This window comes from Cervus canadensis, chromosome 4 (assembly GCF_019320065.1).
Source record: "Cervus canadensis isolate Bull #8, Minnesota chromosome 4, ASM1932006v1, whole genome shotgun sequence".
Lineage (NCBI taxonomy): Eukaryota > Metazoa > Chordata > Mammalia > Artiodactyla > Cervidae > Cervus > Cervus canadensis.
Genome location: NC_057389.1, coordinates 65,041,406 through 65,063,937, shown reverse-complemented (window position 1 = coordinate 65,063,937; position 22,532 = coordinate 65,041,406). Strand labels below are relative to the sequence as shown.

Below are 22,532 nucleotides of genomic sequence, written 5' to 3'. Positions count from 1 at the left end.
TGTATACATGTATAAAAGATTCACTTTGTTGTACACCTGAAACTAACACATTTAAAAAGTACTGAGTGAACCTCAGTCAAATGATTCAAAAAGGAAAACAATTAAGACCCTCCCCCCTCATTTTATATGTACGGTTCAATTGAGAAAGCACTGGATTACAGTGGGAAATTTGGGTATTCTCAGGTCTGTCTCTTTATTTCCATGACATTGGCCAAGTCACTAAGTTCCATCAGACCTAATACATGGAAGAGATAGTATGTCATGGTATTAAGAGGAGTTACAAGATTATTTATTATATATGTGTAACTCATAAGTTCTATACCCATAATAATTGCTGTTGTTATTATGATTATCACAGTATATTAATTTATAATATGCATAAAAGTAACATAATCTAGTTATTTAGGCAAAATGAATTTAAACAGGGTGGATGTCTATATATAACTAATATAATATATTAATTAATGACAGTAAGCAAAATGAAGCAAAATTCAGTGTGACTGATGTCTCATCAAATTGAATGCTTCTTTTAATGGGGCAAATTTTAATAATTCAATACTTTCTATTTGGGATTAACAGCTCTTCATAGTTATACTTCTCAAAAAAGTCTCACAAGACATGTTATTCATCACATTTTGCAGGTAAAGAAAAGTAAAGCTACTGGATCAACCAGAAAACTTTCCCAAGGTCAAGAAAGAAAAGAATTGAATTATTCCTCCACTCACATCTTGCACCAATGATCTCAATTTCTGTTGGACTCAATTATTGCCAAGCTATAGCTCTCCACCAGCCAAGAGAGAACTTGATTTGCTGCCCTGATTCTGCCATATAGTAGCCCTATCCCATAAAGTAAGTTACTAACCCTGTTTAAGCCTCACTTTCCTCATCTACACAAAGGAAATGAAGTCAGCAATGTTACAATTGATCATTTCAGAGATTTCTGAAACTAGTGTGGAAACCAGGATTTTCAGGAGGGTAGATGGTAGGAATCACTGGCTCTGCAAATTAAGTTTACTAATGAATTCACTAATGAATTACATATTGTGAGCATTTTGAAAGACACAGGATGTACAGAAGGGGACCTTAGTCCTGGTGATGGTTTATTTGCTAAGTTGTGTCCGACTCTTGTGACCCCATGGATGTAGTTCACCAGGCTCCTCTGTCCATGGGATTTTCCAGGCAAGATACTGGAGTGGGTTGCCATTTCCTTAGGGAGATCTATTAGCATCAAGGTAGGTGGCAGGAGCAGAGGAAGTTGTGCAAACTAAGCGGTATTGAATTAAAATCTGAAGGGTGGGAAATCTAGGTAGAGGAGGGGACTGAGGAGTGAGATGGGAACAGCTTTCTAGGCAGGGGAAACAGTCTGTGCAAAGTTGCAGGAATTGGGAGAGAACATGTCACCTGGAGATGCTACAAGTTTCTGGGCATTGCTGGAGCTCAGCAGATGGTGGAATTGGTGGTAGACTCACTGCACCATGTCGTGCAAGGCCTAATTGGCATGTAGGGGAATCTATAGTTCACCCTATGGGTCATTGGAGGCCACTGATGCATGACCAGCCTGTGACCAGGAGGATGGGTATTTGCAGACAGAAAAATCATGTTGGTAGAGATGTGGATAAACTGTAATGATGCAAAGGGCCAGAGCTGGAACATTTATAAGCAGTTATTACTAGAGACTAGTGGAAGAAAAAGAAAAGGGGGTAAACATATTCATCATATCTAATAGGTTAATAGACATGGCTTAGTGTACAATTAGATGTGCAAAAGTGATGACTGCCAGAAAGTGCTTGCTCTTGCTTCATTTTATTGACTAAAAAACCTGGAATGAATGGGTATTTGGAGGTTTGATGCCAACAAAATCTAATGGAATTTGTGGTCTCAGATAAGTCACTTTATTTCCAAGAACACTGCAATTTTCTTATATCTTTTTTGCTAAATCTATGAATTTGAGTCAGTTCTAGTGAGATGGATGAACCTAGAGCCTGTAATACAGGGTGAAGTAAATCAGAAAGTGAAACACAAATATCATATATCAACACATATGTATGGAATATAGAAAAATGATATTGATGAAACTATTCGAAGAGGAGGAATGGAGACACATATAAAAAGGACTTGTGGACACAGTGAGGGAAAGAGAGAGGGGGACGAATGGAGAAAATAGAATTGACATATACACACTAGTTCTAGTGTCAGTTGCTCTGTCATGTCTAACTCTTTGCCACCCCATGGACTGTAGTCCGCCAGGCTCCTCTGTCCATGGGATTTTTCAGGCAAAAATACTGGAGTGGGTTGCCATTTCCTCCTCCAGGGGATCTTCCCAACCCAGGGACTGAACCCGGGTCTCCTGCATTGCAAGCAGATTCTTTACTGTCTGAGCCACCAGAAAAGCCAGACATACATGCACTACCATGTGTGAAATATTACACATCAGCTGCTGAGAAGTTGCTATGTAACACAGGAATCACAGTCTGGCACTCTGTGATGACTTAGAAGGGTAGAATGAGGGGCAAGGAGGGAGCAGAAGGAGGGAGATGATATATGTAAAATTATCACTGAAAAAAAAGATGTCTTTTTCATTATAGGGGACTGGAATGCAAAAATAGGACGTCAAGAAACACCTTCAGTAACAGGCAAATTTGGCCTTGGAGTACAGGATGAAGCAGGGCAAAGGCTAATAGTTTTGCCAAGAAAACATACTGGTCATAGCAAGCACCCTCTTCCAACAACACAAGAGAAGATTCCACACATGGACATCACCAGATGGTCAATACTAAAATCAGATTGATTATATTCTTTGCAGCCAAAGATGGAGAAGCTCTATACAGTCAGCAAAAATAAGACCCGGAGCTGACTGTGGCTCAGATCATGAACCCCTTATTGCCAAATTCAGACTTAAGTTGAAGAAAGTAGGGAAAACTACTAGACCATTCAGGTATAACCTAAATCAAATCCCTTATGATTATAGAGTACAAGTGAGAAATAGATTTAAGGGGCTAGATTTGATAGACAGAGTGCCTGATGAGCTATGGACAGAGGTTTGTGACATTGTACAGGAGACAGGTAGCAAGACGATTCCCAAGAAAAAGAAATGCAAAAAAAGCAAAGTGGCTGTCTGAGGAGGCCTTACAAATAGCTGTGAAAAGAAGTGAAAAGCAAAGGAGAAAAAGAAAGTTACACCCATTTGAATGTAGAGTTCCAAAGAATAGCAGGAAGACAAAAGGAAGACTTTCTTAGTGATCAGTACAAAGAAATAGAGGAAAACAGTAGAATGGGAAAAACTAGAGATATCTTCAAGAAAATTAGAGATACCAAGGGAACATTTCATGCAAAGCTGGGCACAATAAAGGACAAAAATGGTATGACCCTAACCAAAGCAGAAGATATTAAGAAGAGGTAGCAAAAATACACAGAAGAACTATACAAAAAAGATGTTCATGATCCAGATAATCATGATGGTATGATCACTCACCTAGAGCCAGACATCTTGGAATGTGAAGTCAAGCGAGTCTTAGGAAGCATCACCATGTACAAAGCTAGTGGAGGTGATGGAATTCCAGCTGAGCTATTTCAAATCTTAAATGATGATGCTGTGAAAGTGCTGCACTCAATATGCCAGCAAGTTTGGAAAACTCAGCAGTGGCCACAGAACTGGAAGAGGTCCATTTTCAATCCAATCCCAAAGAAAGGCAATGCCAAAGAATGCTCAAACTACCACACAATTGCACTCATCTCACATGCTAGTAAAGTAATGCTCAAAATTCTTCAAGCCAGGCTACAACAGTACATGAACTGTGAACTTCCAATGTTCAACCTGGATTTAGAAAAGGCAAAAAACCAGAGATCATCCGTTGGATGATCGAGAAAGCAAGAGAATTCCAGAAAAAAAAAACATTTATTTCTGATTTACTGATTATGCCAAAGCCTTTGTGTGGTTCACAACAAACCGTGGAAAATTCTGAAAGAGATGGGAATACCAGACCACCTGACCTGCCTCTTGAGAAATCTGTATGCAGGTCAAGAAACAACAGTTAGAACTGGACATGGAACAACAGACTGGTTCCAAATTGGGAAAGGAGTACGTCAAGGCTGTATATTGTCACCCTGCTTATTTAACTTATATGCAGAGTACATCATGAGAAATGCTGGGCCAGATGAAGTACAAGCTGGAATCAAGATTGCTGGGAGAAATATCAATAACCTCAGATATGCAGATGACATCACCCTTATGGCACAAAACGAAGAACAAAAGTCTTGTGATGAAAGTGAAAGAGGAGAGTGAAAAAGTTGGCTTAAAACTCAACATTCAGAAAACTAAGATCATGGCATTTGGTCCCATCACTTCATGGCAAATAGATGGGGAAACAGTAGAAACAGTGACAGACTTTATTTTGGGGGGCTTCAAAAACACTGCAGATGGTGACTGCAGTCATGAAATTAAAACACGCTTACTCCTTTGAAGAAAAGTTATGACCAACCAAGACAGCATATTAAAAGCAGAGACATTACTTTGTCAGCAAAGGTCCATCTAGTCGAAGGTATTGTTTTTCCAGTAGTCATGTATGAATGTGAGAGTTGGACTATAAAGAAAGCTGAGCATGAAGAATTGATGCTTTTGAACTGTGGTGTTGGAGAAGACTCTTGAGAGTCCCTTGGACTGCAAGGAGATCCAACCAGTCTATCCTAAAGGAAATCAGTCCAGAATATTCATTGGAAGGACTGATGTTGAAGCTGAAACTCCAATACTTTGGCCAACTGATGTGAAGAACTGACTCATTGGAAAAGACCCGGATTCTGGGAAAGATTGTAGGTAGGAGGAGAAGGGGACAACATAGGATGAGATGGTTGGATGGCATCACTGACTCAATAGACATGAGTTTGAGTAAATTCTGGGAGTTGGTGATGGACTGGGAGGCCTGGTGTGCTGTAGTCCATGGTGTCGCAAAGAGTTGGACATGACTGAATGACTCAACAGAACCAATGGCTGAATTGTGTTGTGGTATGGTAAAAACCAACATAGCATGGTAAAACAATTTTCCTCCAGTCATAGAATAAATTTTAAAAAATGAAAGAAAGAAGAAGGACCTATCATTCCAGCAACTCAAATGAAGCAAGATGAGGGGATTAGGTGAAAGGCTATTTTGATGCAGAGAACTGGTTGTTATTCAGACCTCATATATATTTACTTAGATTGGTGTAGTTTTGTGCTCCTCTGCTCTCAGAGAACTTATTTAGTTACTTAAAACTGACTTTATCAGGAGATAGGGTATAAGTTCAACATTTGTAGAGAGAAAATGAAGATAGGGAAAGTTTCATTGGGTTTTATCAGATCCTACTGCCTCCCAGGGAGATCTTAACTCTGAACTGTCTATTCAATGAGACATAGGAACCTGCTTTGAAATAGGGTACATCCAGAGCATCTTCCTTATTGAGCCCACAACTTCCCTGTTCCTTAGGCTATAGATGAGGGGGTTCAGCATGGGGGTGAGGATGGTGTCAAACATAAATAGAGCCTGGTTCAGAACAGAGGTGTGAGAAGATCCAGGCCTCATGTATTTTAGCACGGCTTCGGCATAGTAAAATGTGACCACAGTCAGATGGGAGGAGCAGTAGCCAAGGCCTTGTTCCTGCCTTCGGGGAAGTTCATTTGCAGGACCTGGAGGAAGATGAGAGTATAGGAGGTCAGAATGAGGCTTATGGGGAGAAGAACCACAACAATGCTGGTCACTGCTACTCCTTTCTCACAGACAGAGATATCCTCACAAGACAGCTTCAAGAGGGCTTTGATCTCACAAAAAATGTGATAGAGCTCTCGGGGACCACAGAGGGGAAAGTGCATGGCATGAGCCGTGTGGACCAAGGATGCCAGAGCACCTCCCACCCAGGACCCCCACAGCCATCAGCTGGGAGACCTGGTGGCTGATAATGATTGAGTATTTGAGAGGATGACAGATAGCCACATAGCGGTCATAAGCCATGAGTGTCAGGAGGAGACCCTCTGCTATCCCGAGAGTCAAGGTAAAGAATATCTGGGCCCCACAGCCAATCAGGGAAATGTTTCTCTTCCCTGAGAAAAAGTTGACCACCATTTTGGGGACTATGCTAGACATGAAAATCAGGTCAATGAGAAAGAGTTGGCTAAGCAGGAAATACATGGAGGTATGAAGGTGGGGATCTGTCCAGATGAGGAGGATCAAGCTGGTGTTTCCTGTGATGGCAATGGTGCAGATAAGGAGGACAACAGAGACAAGGAGATCAGTATGTCTCATTCCTGGGAAAAGGCCCAAGAGAATGAAATCTGTACTCAATGTCTCGTTTCCTGTCTCCATGTTTCCTCTTTACCAGCTTCACCTGAAACATAAAAGAGACTTTTAAACACATGTGTAAATGAGAAGGAAATTAAGCCAGAAACATAAATTTAGTAATTGATGGCATAACATAGAAGATTTTGGGTGAACTGAAAACAGAATTTTATCTATTTCATAAAGGTGCTAAAACCATAGGAGAAAAATTAATAACTAGAGCATAAAAGTGACACTAGATTTTTTTTTTCCCCGTCAATGTCCTAACCCTTCCTGTAGGCAAGCGTTTTCACTTTTAATTATCTTCTTCTGATAATATGAACAATTCTAATATTTATGCATTTTTTCATATCCATAGTTTCAGTCAGTGCAATCTTGGTATCACACAAGGATACTTTAATGAAATAAATCTATGGTTTAGGTATAACATGAACTAAACACATCTCCTGAAGTTAACAATTGTGTTCTGGGAAACTCTAATATCATATATTTAACTTGATATTGAATTTCCTTCAGGATAGAGGCCATTGAATAGTGAAATATACTAGGGCTTCAGAAAAATTTGCCCTCTTAGTAGAATGGGTTTTCTAAGTCTTCCTGTGCCAAATGTATTCAGAGATTAAACAAGCAGCAAAGATTAAATTTGATATCTCTAAGAAGGATAAGAAAGGACACAACTTTTAAAGTTGATGCCCATTCTTACTGTATTTTAGAGTCAACTTAGATGGAATTTTATTTCATTTATATAGAGAGAAACAACGAAATTGCCTCAAGGGTTCACAGCTTCCCCCAGTTGCCCTTTGCACTGATGGCCAACCTAATCCATAAGAAAAAGAAATACCCAGATATTTGAGTGAAATGCAGATAAAGTAGTCTATTGAATCTCTGTGAACACAGTGGCCTCTGCCTTGAGTCCTTCAGCCAGAGGGAGGAGGTGCTGCCCTGTCTCTTTCTTTTTATTTGGTTTCTTGAACCACTTTGAGCTTTGACTTGTGGCTCTTAGACATTACTATGTACCAGGACCACATGGACTGCTTACTATTAACAAAATGTACTCCCAATGTACTTAGGTCTAGGATGAGATCCTGAAACCTTCATCTATAAGTGGAGCCCATGTGATTCTGATGTTGGAGATACAGGCTGTGCTTGAGAAGCCTGGTCCTGGATAAGTTCTGTGTATGCGTGTTAAGTTGCTCAGTCATGTCTGACTCTTTGTGACCCTATGGACTATAGCTTGCCAGGTTCCTCTGTCCATGGGGTTCTCCAGGCGAGAATACTGGAGTGGGTTGCCATGCCCTCCTCCAGGGAATCTTCCTGACCCAGGGATCGAACCCAAGTCTCTTACATCTCCTGCATTGGCAGGCAGGTTCCCTACCACTAGTGCCACCTGGGAAGACCCCTGGCTAAGGCTCAGGGCCCATATTCAGCAGTGATATCTGTGCACTCTGTTACAGTCTCCTCTTAGCCCCAGAGACACATGCATAATTGTATTTCATATTTTCTCTTAAACTACATAACTAACTGAATTCACTGGTACCTTTAGATTGCTGCAGAGCTTTGAGACTGTAACCATAGGTAATAGTGGGAAATTACTATTGTTCTGTGTCACATATCAAATTTATTAACTGAAGCCAATAGGTCTGATAAAATGCTATTATACACCCTGATGTCCATACATTTCATGGATGCCCAGGTGTTTAAAAATAGTCTGCATTTTCTGTTTCAAATGAAGAATTTATTACTCTCAATGGAGTTTGCCTCTCAGAGCCACCAAAGTGAACTGATACCAGCTTGATGGCTTTGCATGAATGATCAATGCCAAAATAATTTATTGCTTCAGTGAGTTACCTTAACAAACTATGGAGAGCACAGTCATACTGGTGACTTGATATAAATTGTTGTTCCAAATTTTCCAATAAGTAGTTTCATAAGCCCACAGTATGAATTTTACCACTTCTATAAATCTTCCTAAACCAACCACACTGTGTGTGTGTGTATTAAAGATTATGGAAGTAGCCAAAGATGTACTGAGGTGAGAGAGGGTTAGCTCTTTTACCCATGACTCCGCTAAAACTGGGGGAAAATAAATAAGAAAGCAACTTAGCAAGTTTCAGACTAAATTCTGCCAAACCTACAGACATTTATGGACCAAACATATATGAGAAACAGGCTCACAAGAAACTTGATGGAATCTATTCTGTCAGTTCAAGGAAGCCTAGTCTTCCTAGATGTTCTTACCACCTTCTGTATGGACGATTCATTTCAGGCAGATACCACCTCTCACTGATTGTGGTTCCATACGAATTTTAGGATTATCTTGTCTATTTATGTGAGAAATGCTATTAGAATCTTGATAGTAATTGCATTGAATCTATAGATGGCTTTGTGAGGCATGGATATTTTTGATAATATAAATTCTTCTAACCACTGAACACAGGGTATCTTTCCACTTGCTAGTGTTTTCTTCAATTTTCTTTGTCAGTGTCTTATAATTTTCATTGTACAGATCTTTCACCTCCTTGGATAAATTTACTTCTGTCATTGTTTTGATGCTGTTATGAATGAGACTATTTACTGTATTACTTTTTTAGACAGCTCATTTTTGATGCATAGAAAAACAACTAACTTTTCTATGAGTTTTGTATTCTACACTTTACTGAGTTGTTTATTAGTTATAACTTTTTTGTAGTCCTTAGGATTTCCTATGTAAAGGCAATGCCTTCAAACTAATACCTGCAAACTAATTTTACTTCATAGTTTGTCTATCTTCCATTTTTTTGGTTTGATCTCTTTTGCTAGGACTTCTAGTACTATTTTGAAAAGTACAGTTTATAATAGACACCTTTTTCTTATTCCTAATCCCAGAAGAAAAACATTCAGTCTTTTACTATTGGATATGATGTTAGCTGTGAGCTTGTCATATATGGCCTTTATTCTGTTGAGGTATATTACTTCTATTTCCACTTTTTGAGGGTATTTGTAATGAATGGATTGGGAATTTTTCCAAATGTTTTTTCCACTATCTATTGAGATGCTTATATAATTTTTACCTTTAATTCTATTAATGTGATATGTTATATTTATTGATTTGAGTATGTAGAACCATCCTTGCATTCTAGTCACAAATTTCACTTGATCATAGTATATGTTCCTCTAATGTGCTGTTGAAGTGATTGATTAGTATTTTTGTTGTTTAGTCCCCAAGTCATGTCTGCCTCTTCACAACCACATTGACTGTAGTACACCAGGCTTTCCTGTCACTCACCATCCCCCAGAGTTTGCCCAAGTTCTTGTCCACTGCATCCGTGATGTCAAGCAACCATATCATCCTCTGTCACCCTCTTCTCCTTCTGCCTTCAATCTTTCCTAGCATCGGGGTCTTTTCCAATGAGTTGGCTGCTCACATCAGGTGGCCAAAGACCGGAGCTTCAGCTTCAGCATCTGTCCTTCCAACCCTGAATATTCAGGGTTGATTTCCTTTAAGACTGACTGGTTTGATCTCCTTCCTGTCCAAGGGACTCTATTTAATTAAGGATTTTTTGTATCTTTATTATCAGCGATTTTAGTCTGTAAACTTCTTGTCCTTCAGTGTTTTTATCTATCAGTGATTTTGCTATCAGGATAATTCTGGCCTCATAAAATAAGTTTGGGAATATTCCTTTCTCTTCAATTTTGGGAAGAGTTTGAGAAGAACTGGCATTGATTATTCTTTACATGTTGCTAGATTCCATTTTTCAAGCCATCTGATTCTGGACTTCTCTTTGGTGGGAGGTATTTGACTATCAGTTCAATCTTCTTACTATTAAATAGTAATTGGTCTGTTCAGATTTTGTTTCTTCATTAAATCTTGGTAGGTTTTGCATTTCTAGGAATTTATCTATTTCTTCTAGATTATCTAATTTGTGGTCATGTAATTGTTCATAGTAGTTCCTGTGATTCTCAGTGTTTCTTTGTCCTTGAGGTTTAAAATTAGTTTTTTCAAAAAAGAATTTAGCTGTTACTATTTGTTTATTTTTGGCTGTATTTGTTCTGGTCTTCATTGCTGTATGTGGGCTTTCTCCAGTTGTGGAAAGCAGGGGGCTACCCTTAGTTGTGGTCTGCAGGCTTCTCATTGCAGTGGCTTCTCTTATTGTAGATCATGGGCTCTTGAATGCATGGGATTCAGTAGTTGTGGCATGCAGTCTCAGTAGTTGTGGCATGCAGTCTCAGTAGTTGCAGCTCATGGGCTATAGAGCACAGGTTCAGTAGTTGTAGTACACTGGCTTAGTTGTCCCATGGCGTGTGGGATCTTCCCAGACCAGAGATTGAACCTGTATCCCCTGCATTGAAAGGTGAATTCTTAACCACTGGACCACCAGGGATGTCCATAAAGTAATTTTTATTTGAAATTTTTCCCCTTAATATATGCATTTATCACTATAAACTTTTTAGAACTACTTTTGCTGCTAGTTTTGATATATTGTATTTCCATTTTCACTTTTCTTTGACTTTTTATTTTCCTTTTTAGTTCTATTTAGCCAACTGGTTGTTTAAAAGTATGTTGTTTAATTCCCACATATTTGTAGATTTTCTTCTTGTAATTGATTTCTAGTTTCATACCATTGTGGTTGGAAAGACATGTGGTATGATTTCAATCATTTTAGTTTGTTAGGGATGCTTTGCAGCCTAATATATCCTATCCTTGAAAATGTTCCATGTGAACTGGAGAACAATGTATATTCTACTGCTTAAATCTGATATTAAGTAGTTTAATTCCAATGTTTCCTTACAGATTTTCCATCTGCATGATCTATCCATTGTTGAATGTGGCCTATTGAAATCCCTTGCCATTATTTTTTTACTCTCCATTTCTCCCTTAATATCTGTTTGCTTTATATATTTGGGTGCTCCAATGTTGTGGCTCAGATGGTAAAGAATCTGCCTTCAATACTAGAGACCCAGGTTTGATCCTTGGGTCAGGCAGATCCCCTGGAAAAGAAGATGGCGATCCACTCCAGTATCCTTGCCTAGAGAATTCCACAGACAGAGGAGCCTGGTGCACTACAGTTCATGGGGTCACAAAGAGTCAGACACAACTGAGTGACTGATGCTTTCACTTTTCATTGTTGGGTGAATATACATTTATGATTCTTCCCTCATTCTGATTAATTGACACCTTTATTATTATATAATAATCTTCCTTTTCTCTTGTTATAGTTTTTTCTTAAGGCCTAGTTTATACAATATAAGTTATCAGTTCAGTCGCTCAATCATATCTGACTCTTTGCAACCCCATGGACTGCATCAAGCCAGGCCTCCCTGTCCATCATCAACTCCCAGAGCTTGCTCAAACTCATGTCCATCGAGTAGCTGATGCCATCCAACCATCTCAACCTCTGTCGTCCCCTTCTCCTTCTTGTATACTTTTACTTCTCCTCCTTACGTACTTATACAGATATAGGTGTAGCTGCCCTTGATATCTTTTGTTTCTATTTCTATGGGATATCTTTTTCCATCTCTTCACTTTTAGTCTATGTGCTTAGTCACTCAGTAGTGTACAACTCTTTGCAACCCCTTGAGCTGTAGCCCACCAGGCTCCTCTGTCCATGCAGATTCCCCAGGCAAGAATACTGGAGTGGGTTGCCATGCTCCAGGGGATGTTCCCAACCCAGGGATCAAACCCAGGTCTCCCAGTTTGCAGACAAATTCTTTACTGTGAGCCACCAGGGAAGCTATGTGTTGTCTAATACATGAAGTAAGTCTCTTATGGACAGCAAAATTTTGGTCTTCTTTTTTTTTTCTGGATTAGGCCCTCTATTTCTTTTGATTGGAGAGTTTAATATATTTGCACTTAAATATTTATTAATAAGTGTGGACTTGAGTTTGTCACTTTGTTATTTTCTGGTTGTTTCTTGGTTTGTTTGTTACTTTCTTCCTCTCTTGCTACATTTCTTTGTATTTTGGTGATTTTCTGTAATGTCATGCTTTGATTTTTTCTATCTTTTGTGCATATCTTCTTTTTGTTTGTAGCCACCCTGAAACTAAGATCATGGCATCTGGTCCCATCACATCATGGCACATAGATGGGGAAACAATGGAAACAGTGACAAACTTTTATTTTCTTGGGCTCCAAAGTCACTTCAGATGGTGACTGCAATCATGAAATTAAAAGATGCTTGCTCCTTGGAAGAAAAGCTGTGACAAAACTAGACAGCATATTAAAAGACAGAGACATTACTTTGCCAACAAAAGTTCATCTAGTCAAAGCTATGGTTTTTCCAATAGTCATGTATGGATGTGAGCGTTGGACCATGAAGAAAGCTGAGCACTGAAGAAGTGATGCTTTTGAACTGTGGTGTTGGAAAAGACTCTTGAGAGTCACTTGGACTGCAAGGAGATCAAACCAGTCAATTCTGAAGGAAATCAGTCCTGAATATTCATTAGAAGGACTAATGCTGAAACTGAAGCTCCAATACTTTGTTCACCTGATGAGAAGAGCCAACTCAAAGCTCTGATCCTGGGAAAGATTGAAGGCAGGAGGAGAAAGGGATGACCTAGGACAACATGGTTGGATGGCATCGCTGCCTAAGTGGACATGAGTTTTAGCAAGCTCTGGGGATGGTGATGGACAGGGAAACCTGGTATACAGCAGTCCATGGGTTCACAAAGTCAGACGCCACTGAGCGACTGAATGACAACAACGTACATACATATACAAAACCTTTCTTCTCTGCTTGATAAAGCCGTGAAAAAGAACAACAACAAAACAGAGAAATTGAAAAACTGAACTAAATGAAACGGGAGCACTGAATATGAAATAGAAAAGGTAAGACAAACTAGATAAAAGTAAAACATCATCATGTAATCCAGTTGTTTTTAAACATGTTGTTGTTGTTCAGTCCCTAAGTCAGGTCCAACTCTGCAACCTCATGTACTGCAGCATGCCAGGCTTCCCTGTCCCTCACTCTCCTGGAGTTTGCCCAAGTTCTTATCCATTGAAATGGTGATGCTATTCAACTGTCTCATCCTCTGCCACCCTCTTCTCCTTTTGCCTTCAATCTTTCCCACATTGGGATCTTTTCTAATGAGTTGGCTCTTCACATCAGGCAGCCAATGTATTGAAGCTTCAGTTTCAGCATCAGTCCTTCCAATAAGTATTCAGGGTTGATTTCCTTTAGGATTGACTGGTTTGATCTCCCTGCTGTCCAAGGGACTCTCAAGAGTCTTCTCCAGCACCACAATTTGAATTTTAAACATGGCTGCTCATTAAAACCACACCTGGAGCCTTGAGGGGGAAAAAGTGAATACATGGGCATTTGTATTTTCCAAAATTCCAAGATAATTCTGATATGCATCTGGATTTTAAAAAATAATTACATGTTTTTCTACTGAATGGTAGTTTTAGTAATATAGAGTTATATTATTTTCTCTTGACCAATAGTGATATAATGGTATTAAGTGAATAATAGTTACATAATCAAAACAGTAAAAGATATTTATCAGTTTAAATATTTACCATACAGTGATTGTAGGAGCTGATAATGCTAAGAAATTATCATTCTCTACAATAATTACAATATTTTAAAATTTCACTACAACTTTTTAAAATAAAACACCAATATCATTTATATTTTTTGAATACAATTTTAGATTTATTTTACATATACATAATGGAATATTACTCAGCTATAAAGGGGATGAAATTGGGTCATTTGTAGTGATGTGGAATGACCTAGAGTCTGTCATACAGAGTGAAGTAAGTCAGAAAAAGAAAAATGAATATCATATATTAATACATATATATATAGAATATAGAGAAATGGTACAGATGAATCTATTTACATTGTTGAAGAAAGTTTTTTTATTTTTTTCTCTCAGCTTTGACTAAGGCTGATTTTAGCACTCAGTCATTTTGCATTCCTCCTAAAGTGAATATAGTAAATTTTTATTATCTTTAAAATAAAGTTCCATATGCCATGCCTAGGAGGAAGGCTTTGAAGAGTCTAGTTCTCTCACTTCCCTACTGAATGCTAAGTTCAGTGCCTGGCCTTCAGTTGCACAGACATTTGTAACATAGCACTCATTTCCTGCTTTCTTTTCTGACTTACTCACTATAATTTGTTTAATCCTCTTAGCAGTGCTAGATAGAAGGTACCATTATTTTATCCCAGTTTCTCAGATTGTAAAAATTCTGTAGTCTTATTTAGTGCTGTGTTGCCTTAGACAATGGGTTTGAACTCAGGAGGAGTACAAAGAAACAGAAACATTTGTTGGAGCCAAGAGAAAGAAAAGACAGGTTTATCCTTTGTTTCTCATGAAACAAAATGCTAACGTTAGGTTGAATGTGTATGATATTTTGGCAATCTAAAAGCTGCTCTTCTTCATTCAAGAAAGATCAGACTATTTTAATATCACAGTTTTGAAAGTATATATCAGAAGTTCTGCTTCCTGAGCCCATCCTGAAAGTGTGAGTTTTCTCACTGTTCTAAGGAGCAGCTCATGCCTTCTTCACAGGTATATTTAAGTGGGTGAGTGCATTGATAACTTGGGCATACCTGAGCAAAAATGATGCTCTGTGTTATTTAGAAAATAAGTGTCTTTTCAGAATTTTGTGTCAGAAGAACTGGCTCTTTGATGGTGCTCTGAGACCGTGAACAGATTATTTTATGTTTTGTTTTCACACAACAAGAGGATTGAAATAAATACCTCTAACATTTCTATAATTCATAACAGAATTTTTCAAGACTTAAGGGCTTCTGAAAGCAATTTAAATAAATATGCTAACATAAGATTATAATCAAGTATAGCAATGTAGATGTATTTTCGTCTTTCTCAGGGGGTATCTATTGATGACTCTACTCTTCAAAGCTTCTATAACATCCTTGTTTCTCAGACTATAGATGAGAGGGTTAAGCATAGGGGTAAGGATGGCATTAAACATAAAAAGAGATTGATTTAATTTGGGAGTCTTAGAAGACCCAGGTCTCATGTAGACCAATATGGCAGGGCCAAAGTAGAGGGTGACCACACAAAGGTGGGAGGAGCAGGTAGCCAGAGCCTTGTTCCTGCCCTCAGAGGAGTTCATGCGGAGGACAGCAAGAAAGATGAGGGCGTAGGAGACCAGGATGAGACTTAGAGGGATGAGGACCACCAGAAAGCTTGAGACCACCACTGACTTCACATAGGCTGAAATGTCCTCACAAGTGAGCTTCAACAGGGCCATGACCTCACACAAAAAATGCAGGATCTCTCGGGGGTGGCAAATGGGAAAATGCATGGCATAGGCTGTATGAACCAGGGAAGTTATTGCTCCCCCTGTCCAGGACACAATGACCATCTTTTTGCAGGTGACATGGCTGATAATGACTGAGTAACGAAGTGGGTTACAGATGGCAACGTAGCGGTCATAGGACATGAGAGTTAGCAGGAGGCACTCAGCAATTCCCAGGGTTAAGCTGAAGAAAATCTGGGTTCCACAACCTACCTGTGATATGATTCTTTCCCCTGAAAAGAAGTTTGTGACCATTTTGGGGACAGAAGTTGAGATCAAGGCCAAATCAATGAGGGAGAGGTGGCTGAGCAGAAAGTACATGGGGGAGTGGAGTTGCAAATCTAGCCAGATGAGGAGAATGAGAACAACATTGCTTATAACAGCCATACAGTAGACCAAAAGGATAAGGTAGATAAGGATCATAAGGTGGCTGAACTCAGGCCAGAGCCCCAGGAGAATAAAATCTGTGGATATAGTTTTATTGTTTCTCTCCATGGGTGAACATTATTGCCCAGGAAACAACTGTAAGAACACTGTTCCATCTGATGATGTGTTACTGTACACCTTATCTATTTTCCTTACTCCCAGGACACCTTTGAATATTTTTTGTAACTTTTTTCCTGTTGAGGTCTCTTCAGCATTATGCATAACTTCTCAAAATATATAATTTTCATTAATTATCTCATGGATTACTTAATAACCTAATGTTTACACACTGTACCTACTGTTACAAACTATAATCACTAACACTAACCAAATAAGAACACAGATACATTGAATGTTCTGTCAATAACAAGTCAGTCAATTTGATGAAAATTCTTCAAGAACTAATTTAGTCATCACCTGAGGCCCTTCGCAGACACAGCTTCAACACAACAATTATGATGATTTTACATTTTGAAAAGTCAACATTTTCACTCAATCTTATGAGGCTTCATGAAAAATAAAGATTCTTTTGAAGATGGGAAGTAGAGCCTTGATAACCTGAGTAAAGAAAAGCATTTTCAGAATTGAATGTGGTCTATGTTCACCTTTTCCTCTCATGTGGGGAACTTTCCCACTTCCCATGAGTCCTCCTTACTTTGATCCTGACTCAAGCTATGGCAAACCTAGGCAGCGTATTAAAGAGCAGAGACATCACTTTACTGACAAAGGTCCATATAGTTAAAGCTATAGTTTTTCCAGTAGTCATATATGGATGTGACAACTGGATCATGAAGAAGGCTGAGCACCAAAAACTGATGTTTTTGAACTATGGTGTTGGAGAAGACTCTTGAGAGTCCCTTGTACAGCAAGGAGATCAAACTAGTCAATCCTAAAGGAAATCAACCCTGAATATTCATTGGAAGGACTGATGCTGCAGCTGAAGCTCCAATACTTAGGCCACCTCATGTGAAGAGCTGACTCATTGGAAAAGACTCTGATGCTGGGAAAGATTGAGGGCAGGAGAAGAAGTGGGTGACAGAAGATGAGATGGTTGAATGGCATCATCGTCTCAATGGACATGCATGTGAGCAAACTCTGGGATTTAGTGAAGGACAGGGGAGTCTGGTGTGCTGCTCTCCACGGGTTCACAAAGAGTCAGATACAATTGAGCAACTGGACAACAGCAACAAGTATCTCTTAAGTCAACTGAACTAGAACAGAATGACCAACTATATATAGCACCAGTATTTAGGGAGGAACCATAAAAATATGATTTTTGCCAGTTTCACTAAGTCACCTTCCTCCTTGTAAACTTTTAACCTATCATCAAGGTAATTCCTGGTACTAGCTGATGTTGCACAAGGAGAAACAAAAAGTCAAGATGGAAGAGATTGCTAGGATACAGCTTGTAAGAAATTATTTATTTTAAAAGGCAGGATATCTTCTGTTTAGCAAAGTTTTGGTTGGGTTTATTAACTCTATAAGCAGAAAGATTATTGTGAACCAGTTATAAGTATAACCTCTAGAAGATCAGCACCATGGTTTAAAGCTCCTGCTAAAAGACCACATTTACCTACCTGATATCCTTGGTCTAGGAGAATCATCCTTCTGTGCCTCTCTTCTTTCCTTTGTAAAATTGGACTAAAGCAAACCCACAACATAAGGGGCTTGTGCAGATTAAAAGTATCAGTGAGTATAGATTTGAGAACATTGCCTGGGCAGCAGTGTTAAATGCATACAGTAGGCATAATTAGAAGTTTACTTTGCACAAGAGGCAGAATCAAGGCCTTCTGGTCCCTTATTACACACAGCTGTGCGCATTCACACAGTTAATCAGAGTGATTCTGCGATGTTTCTTGTAGGTTGACTGGTAAGGTGCATTGGACCTAGAGGATATTTTGCAAAGTGAAATAAGTCAGAGAAAGTCAAATACTGTGCTATATCACTTATATGTGGAATCTAAAAACCAATGAACAGAGAGTAATAGATACTGAGAACAAACAGGTGGTTGCCAGAGTATAGAGGGCTGAAGGGCAAAGAGAAATATGAGTCACAAACATGAAATATACAGAGTGGGGAGTAGAGTCAATATCTAAATAGTATCTTTGTGTGGTGATATTGCAACTAGACTTATCATAGTGATCATTTTAAAAAGTAGAGAAATAAGGACTTCCTTGGTGGTCCAGTGGTTAAGAATACGTGCTTTCACTGCAGGTGGCATGAGTTTGAGCCCTGGTCAGGGAACTTAGATCCCACATGCCAACAGCATGGCCAATAAAAATGTATATAGAAAGACTGAATCATTGTGTTGTCTACCAGGAAAATAACATTGTATTGTAGGTCAATTATACTTCAAGAACAATCAAATAAACAAAATCACAGAAAAAAGATGATATTTGTGGTTACTAGGGTTGGTGGGATGGGAGCAGAGGAAACTGGCTGAAGGTAGTCCTTTTGACTAAACAGTACAAGCTTCTAGTAATAAGGTAAATAAACATTAGGGATGTAATGTACAACATGATAAATATAATTAAACTGCTGTATGTTAAATATGAAAGCTGTAACTAGAATAAATCCTGAGTTCTCATCAAAAGGAAATTTTTTTGTATTTCTTTAATTTTGTATCTCTATGAGATGATGTTCACTAAACTCACTGTGTTAATTATTTCATGATGTAAGTCAAATCTTTATGCTGTACACCTTAAACTTATACAGTGCTATATGTCAATATCTCAATAAAACTGGAAGAAAAAATAATGTCAAGGACAGGAGTTTATAACAGGTTTCTGAGTGCTGTATGGGAGGAAGTGTTGTGACTAAGCCACCAATTTGAGGCATATTTTTAAAAAATCAGTGGATAGAGGGACAGCAATTCAGTTTTACTTGAACTAACAAATCATATTATCCACTTTCAAAGTCCCAGCTTAACTGTCCCCTCCTCTGTGGTCCTCCCAGTTAGCACCCACTGCTTCTCTGGCCTCTTTTGTGTTCATCAGTCTATCACAGTGTATGAGGCAGTTTGCCTTAAGCCACAGCTATTTGTGGATAAACCTTTTTTTTTTTTTTTTTTTTTTGCTTTTAGAAGCTCTTTATTTTTTTTTTCCAAATGTATAATACATTTTATTTTATTTTATTTTTATTAGTTGGAGGCCAATCACTTCACAACATTGCAGTGGGTTTTGTCATACATTGACATGAATCAGCCATGGAGTTACATGTATTCCCCATCCCGATCCCCCCTCCCACCTCCCTCTCCACCCGATTCCTCTGGGTCTTCCCAGTGCACCAGGCCCGAGCACTTGTCTCATGCATCTCCCAGTGCACCAGGCCCGAGCACTTGTCTCTTGCATAGTGATCTGTTTCACTATAGATAATATACTTGCTGTTCTCTCGAAACATCCCACCCTCGCCTTCTCCTTGTGGATAAATCTTTAACCCTGTAGATTGTCAGCCTTTTCAGAGGAGAAGTTCTGCTTCTTTCCCTTAAATATAATACTTTGAACTCCCAAGACTGCCTAGGCCTGTAAATTGAAGAAGCAGGTTATCAATAACTATGTGACAAGATGGATTTTGTTCCCATATTTTCTGCTTATAGCTTCTGAGAAGTTGATAATACAATATTTGATTCTTACAGTTCCATGAAATCAAGTGTTCCAGAGTTATATACAGCTTCCTATTGAAAAATCACCTGTCCCCTCCTTCAGACCTATTAAATCATATTCTCCAAGTGGTTCTTAGATCAGATTAAGAAACAGAGATGTAGTATAGTAATTGCATTATATAAACAAGGAAATGAAACTCATTGATTTTAATTGACTTGATTAAATTGACTCAAAGCTGTATAATATTTGCTAGTTTACATGGTAAGCCAGTCAAGTAAAATTTGAAAACTAGACATATCTTTCAGTTGCATCCAGTATTTTATTGTAAGTTATTTCCAGAACAACAAAAATGTCTCACTTGTTCATCATTTTTTCCCTTTTATTACAGGGTATATCTAAGACTATACATTTTCATCAAGACATGTAGTCATCTACTAATAATCATGGTAAAGAAGATGAATTCAAGATTTATGTGTTTATAGATTTAGAAATTAATCCCTCATTTTTAACATGACTCATTTCACTGACTCATTTGTCATTCTTTCACTTTATAGATGTCTATTGAGTCCAATGTCTCTTCTGGACGAACTTTAGTAAGTCCTCCCCTCTGTCCTCAGTAAGCTTGAGGAAACAGAAGGACCATTAATACAATAAAATATGAGATTGCATTAAATGGACCAATAAGTTTTCCATTTCAGAAAGGGCATTTCAAGTGTCAGAAGCACTAAACATAATGAAGCAGAGGAACAAGATATAGGATTGTAGGCAGTTTTGTTTTTTTTTTTTTAATTTCAGGGCTCCAACTTTCTGGAGAAAAGCGAGAGAAAGTGAGATGTAATATTGGAAGTATCATGTCTATTTATGGAATCTAAGAGTCTCAGTGGAGAGTTCTGACAAAATGTAGTCCACTGGAGAAGGGAACGCAAACCACTTCAGTATTCTTGCCTTGAGAACCCCATGAACATATGAAAAGGCAAAAAGATATGACATGGAAAGATGAACTCTCCAGGTTTGTAGGTGCCCAATAGCCTACTGGAGAAGAGCAGAGAAATAGCTCCAAAAAGAAAGAAGAGGCTGAGCCTCTCTGGGCAGAAACAATGCCCAGTTGTGGAAGTGTCTGGTGGTGAAAGTCAAGTCCAATGCTGAAAAGAACAATATTGCATAGGAACCTGAAATGTTAGGTCCATGAATCAAGGTAAACTGGAAGTGGTCAAAGAGGAGATGGCAAGAGTGAACATCAACATTTTAGCAATCAGTATACTAAAATGGACTGGAATGGGTGAATTTAATTCAGATAACCGTTTTATCTACTACTGTGGGCAAGAATCTCTTAGAAGAAATGGAGTAGTCATCTTAGCCAACAAAAGAGTCTGAAATGCAGTACTTGAGTGCAACCTCAAAAACAACAGAATGATCTTGGTTCATTTCCAAAACAAACCATTCAATATCACAGTAATCCAAGTCTATGCCCCAACCACTAATGCCAAAGAAGCTGAAGTTGAATAGTTCTACAAAAACCTACAAGACCTAGAAGTAACACCAAAAAAAAAGATGTCCTTTCATCATAGGGGACTGGAATGCAAAAGACAAGAGATACATGGAGTAACAGGCAAGTTTGTCCTTGGAGTACAAAATGAAGCAGGGCAAAGGTTAACAGTTTTGCCAAGAGAATGCACTGGTATAGCAAGAGGTCACACCCTCTTCCAACAACACAAGAGATGACACTACACATGGATATCACCAGATGATCAATACCAAAATTGAATTAATTATATTCTTTGCAGTCAAATATGGAAAAGCTCTATACAGTCAGCAACAAGACTGGAAGCTGACTGTGGCTCAGATCATGAACTCCTTATAGACAAATTCAGACTTTGGTTAAAGGAAGTAGGGAAAACCACTGTGCCATTCAGGCACAACCAAATCAAAACCCTTATGATTATACAGTAGAAGTGACAAATGGATTCAAGAGATTAGGTCTGATAGAGTGTCTGAAGAACTATGAACAGAGGTTTGTGACATTGTACAGGAGGCAGTGATCAAAACCATCCCTAAAAAAAGAAATGCAAAAAGGCAAAATGGCTGTCTGAAGAGGGCTTACAAATAGCTGAGAAAAGAAGAGAAGTGAAAGGCAAAGGAGAGAAAGAAAGATATATCCATCTAAATGCAGAGTTCCAAAGAATAGCAAGGAGAGATAAGAAAGCCGTCCTAAGTGAACAATGCAAAGAAATAGAGGAAAACAATAGAATGGGAAAGACTAGAGATCTCTTCAAGAAAATTAGAGATACCAAGTGAACATTTTGTGCAAAGATGGGCATAATACAGACAGTAATGGTATAGATCTAACAGAAGCAGAAGATATTAAGAAGTGGTGGAAAGTACATGGAAGAACTATACAAAAAAAATATCCTAATGACCTAGATAACCACAATGGTGTGATCACTCACCTAGAGTCAGACATCTTGGGGTGTGAAGTCAAGTGGGCCTTAGGAAGCATCACTATAAACAAAGCTAGTGAAGGTGATGGAATTACAGTTGAACTCTTTCAAATTCTATGAGATGATGCTGTGAAAATGCTGCACTCAATATGTCAGCAAATTTGGAAATCTCAGCAGTGGCCACAGGACTGGAAAAGGTCAGTTTTCATTCCAATCCCAAAGAAAGGCAATGCCAAAGAATGTTTGAACTGCCATACAATTGCACTCATTTCACAAGCTAGCAAAGTAATGCTCAAAATTCTCCAAGCTAGGTTTCAACAGTATATGAACCATGAACTTCCAGATGTTCAAGCTGGATTTAGAAAAGACAGAGGAACCATAGATCAAATTGTCAACATCTGTTAGATCATAGAAAAAGGAAAAGAATTCAGAAAAAAACATCTACTTCTGCTTCATTGACTCTGCTAAAGCCTTTGACTGTGTGGATCACAGCAAACTGTGGAAAATTCTTCAA

The 22,532-nt window shown here is 38.5% G+C and overlaps 1 protein-coding gene and 1 pseudogene across 1 annotated transcript; both read right to left on the bottom strand.

Annotated features, from left to right (window-relative positions):
* Positions 1-5,372: 5,372 nt before the first annotated feature.
* On the bottom strand, positions 5,373-6,571 carry LOC122440844 (annotated as a pseudogene).
* Positions 6,572-14,834: 8,263 nt separating this feature from the next.
* On the bottom strand, positions 14,835-16,047 carry LOC122439977 (olfactory receptor 2AJ1-like). Its single transcript, XM_043465634.1, has one exon. The coding sequence runs from the start codon at positions 16,045-16,047 to the stop codon at positions 15,079-15,081; it is 969 nt and encodes a 322-aa protein (XP_043321569.1). The 3' UTR covers positions 14,835-15,078.
* Between the last annotated feature and the right edge of the window lie 6,485 nt (positions 16,048-22,532).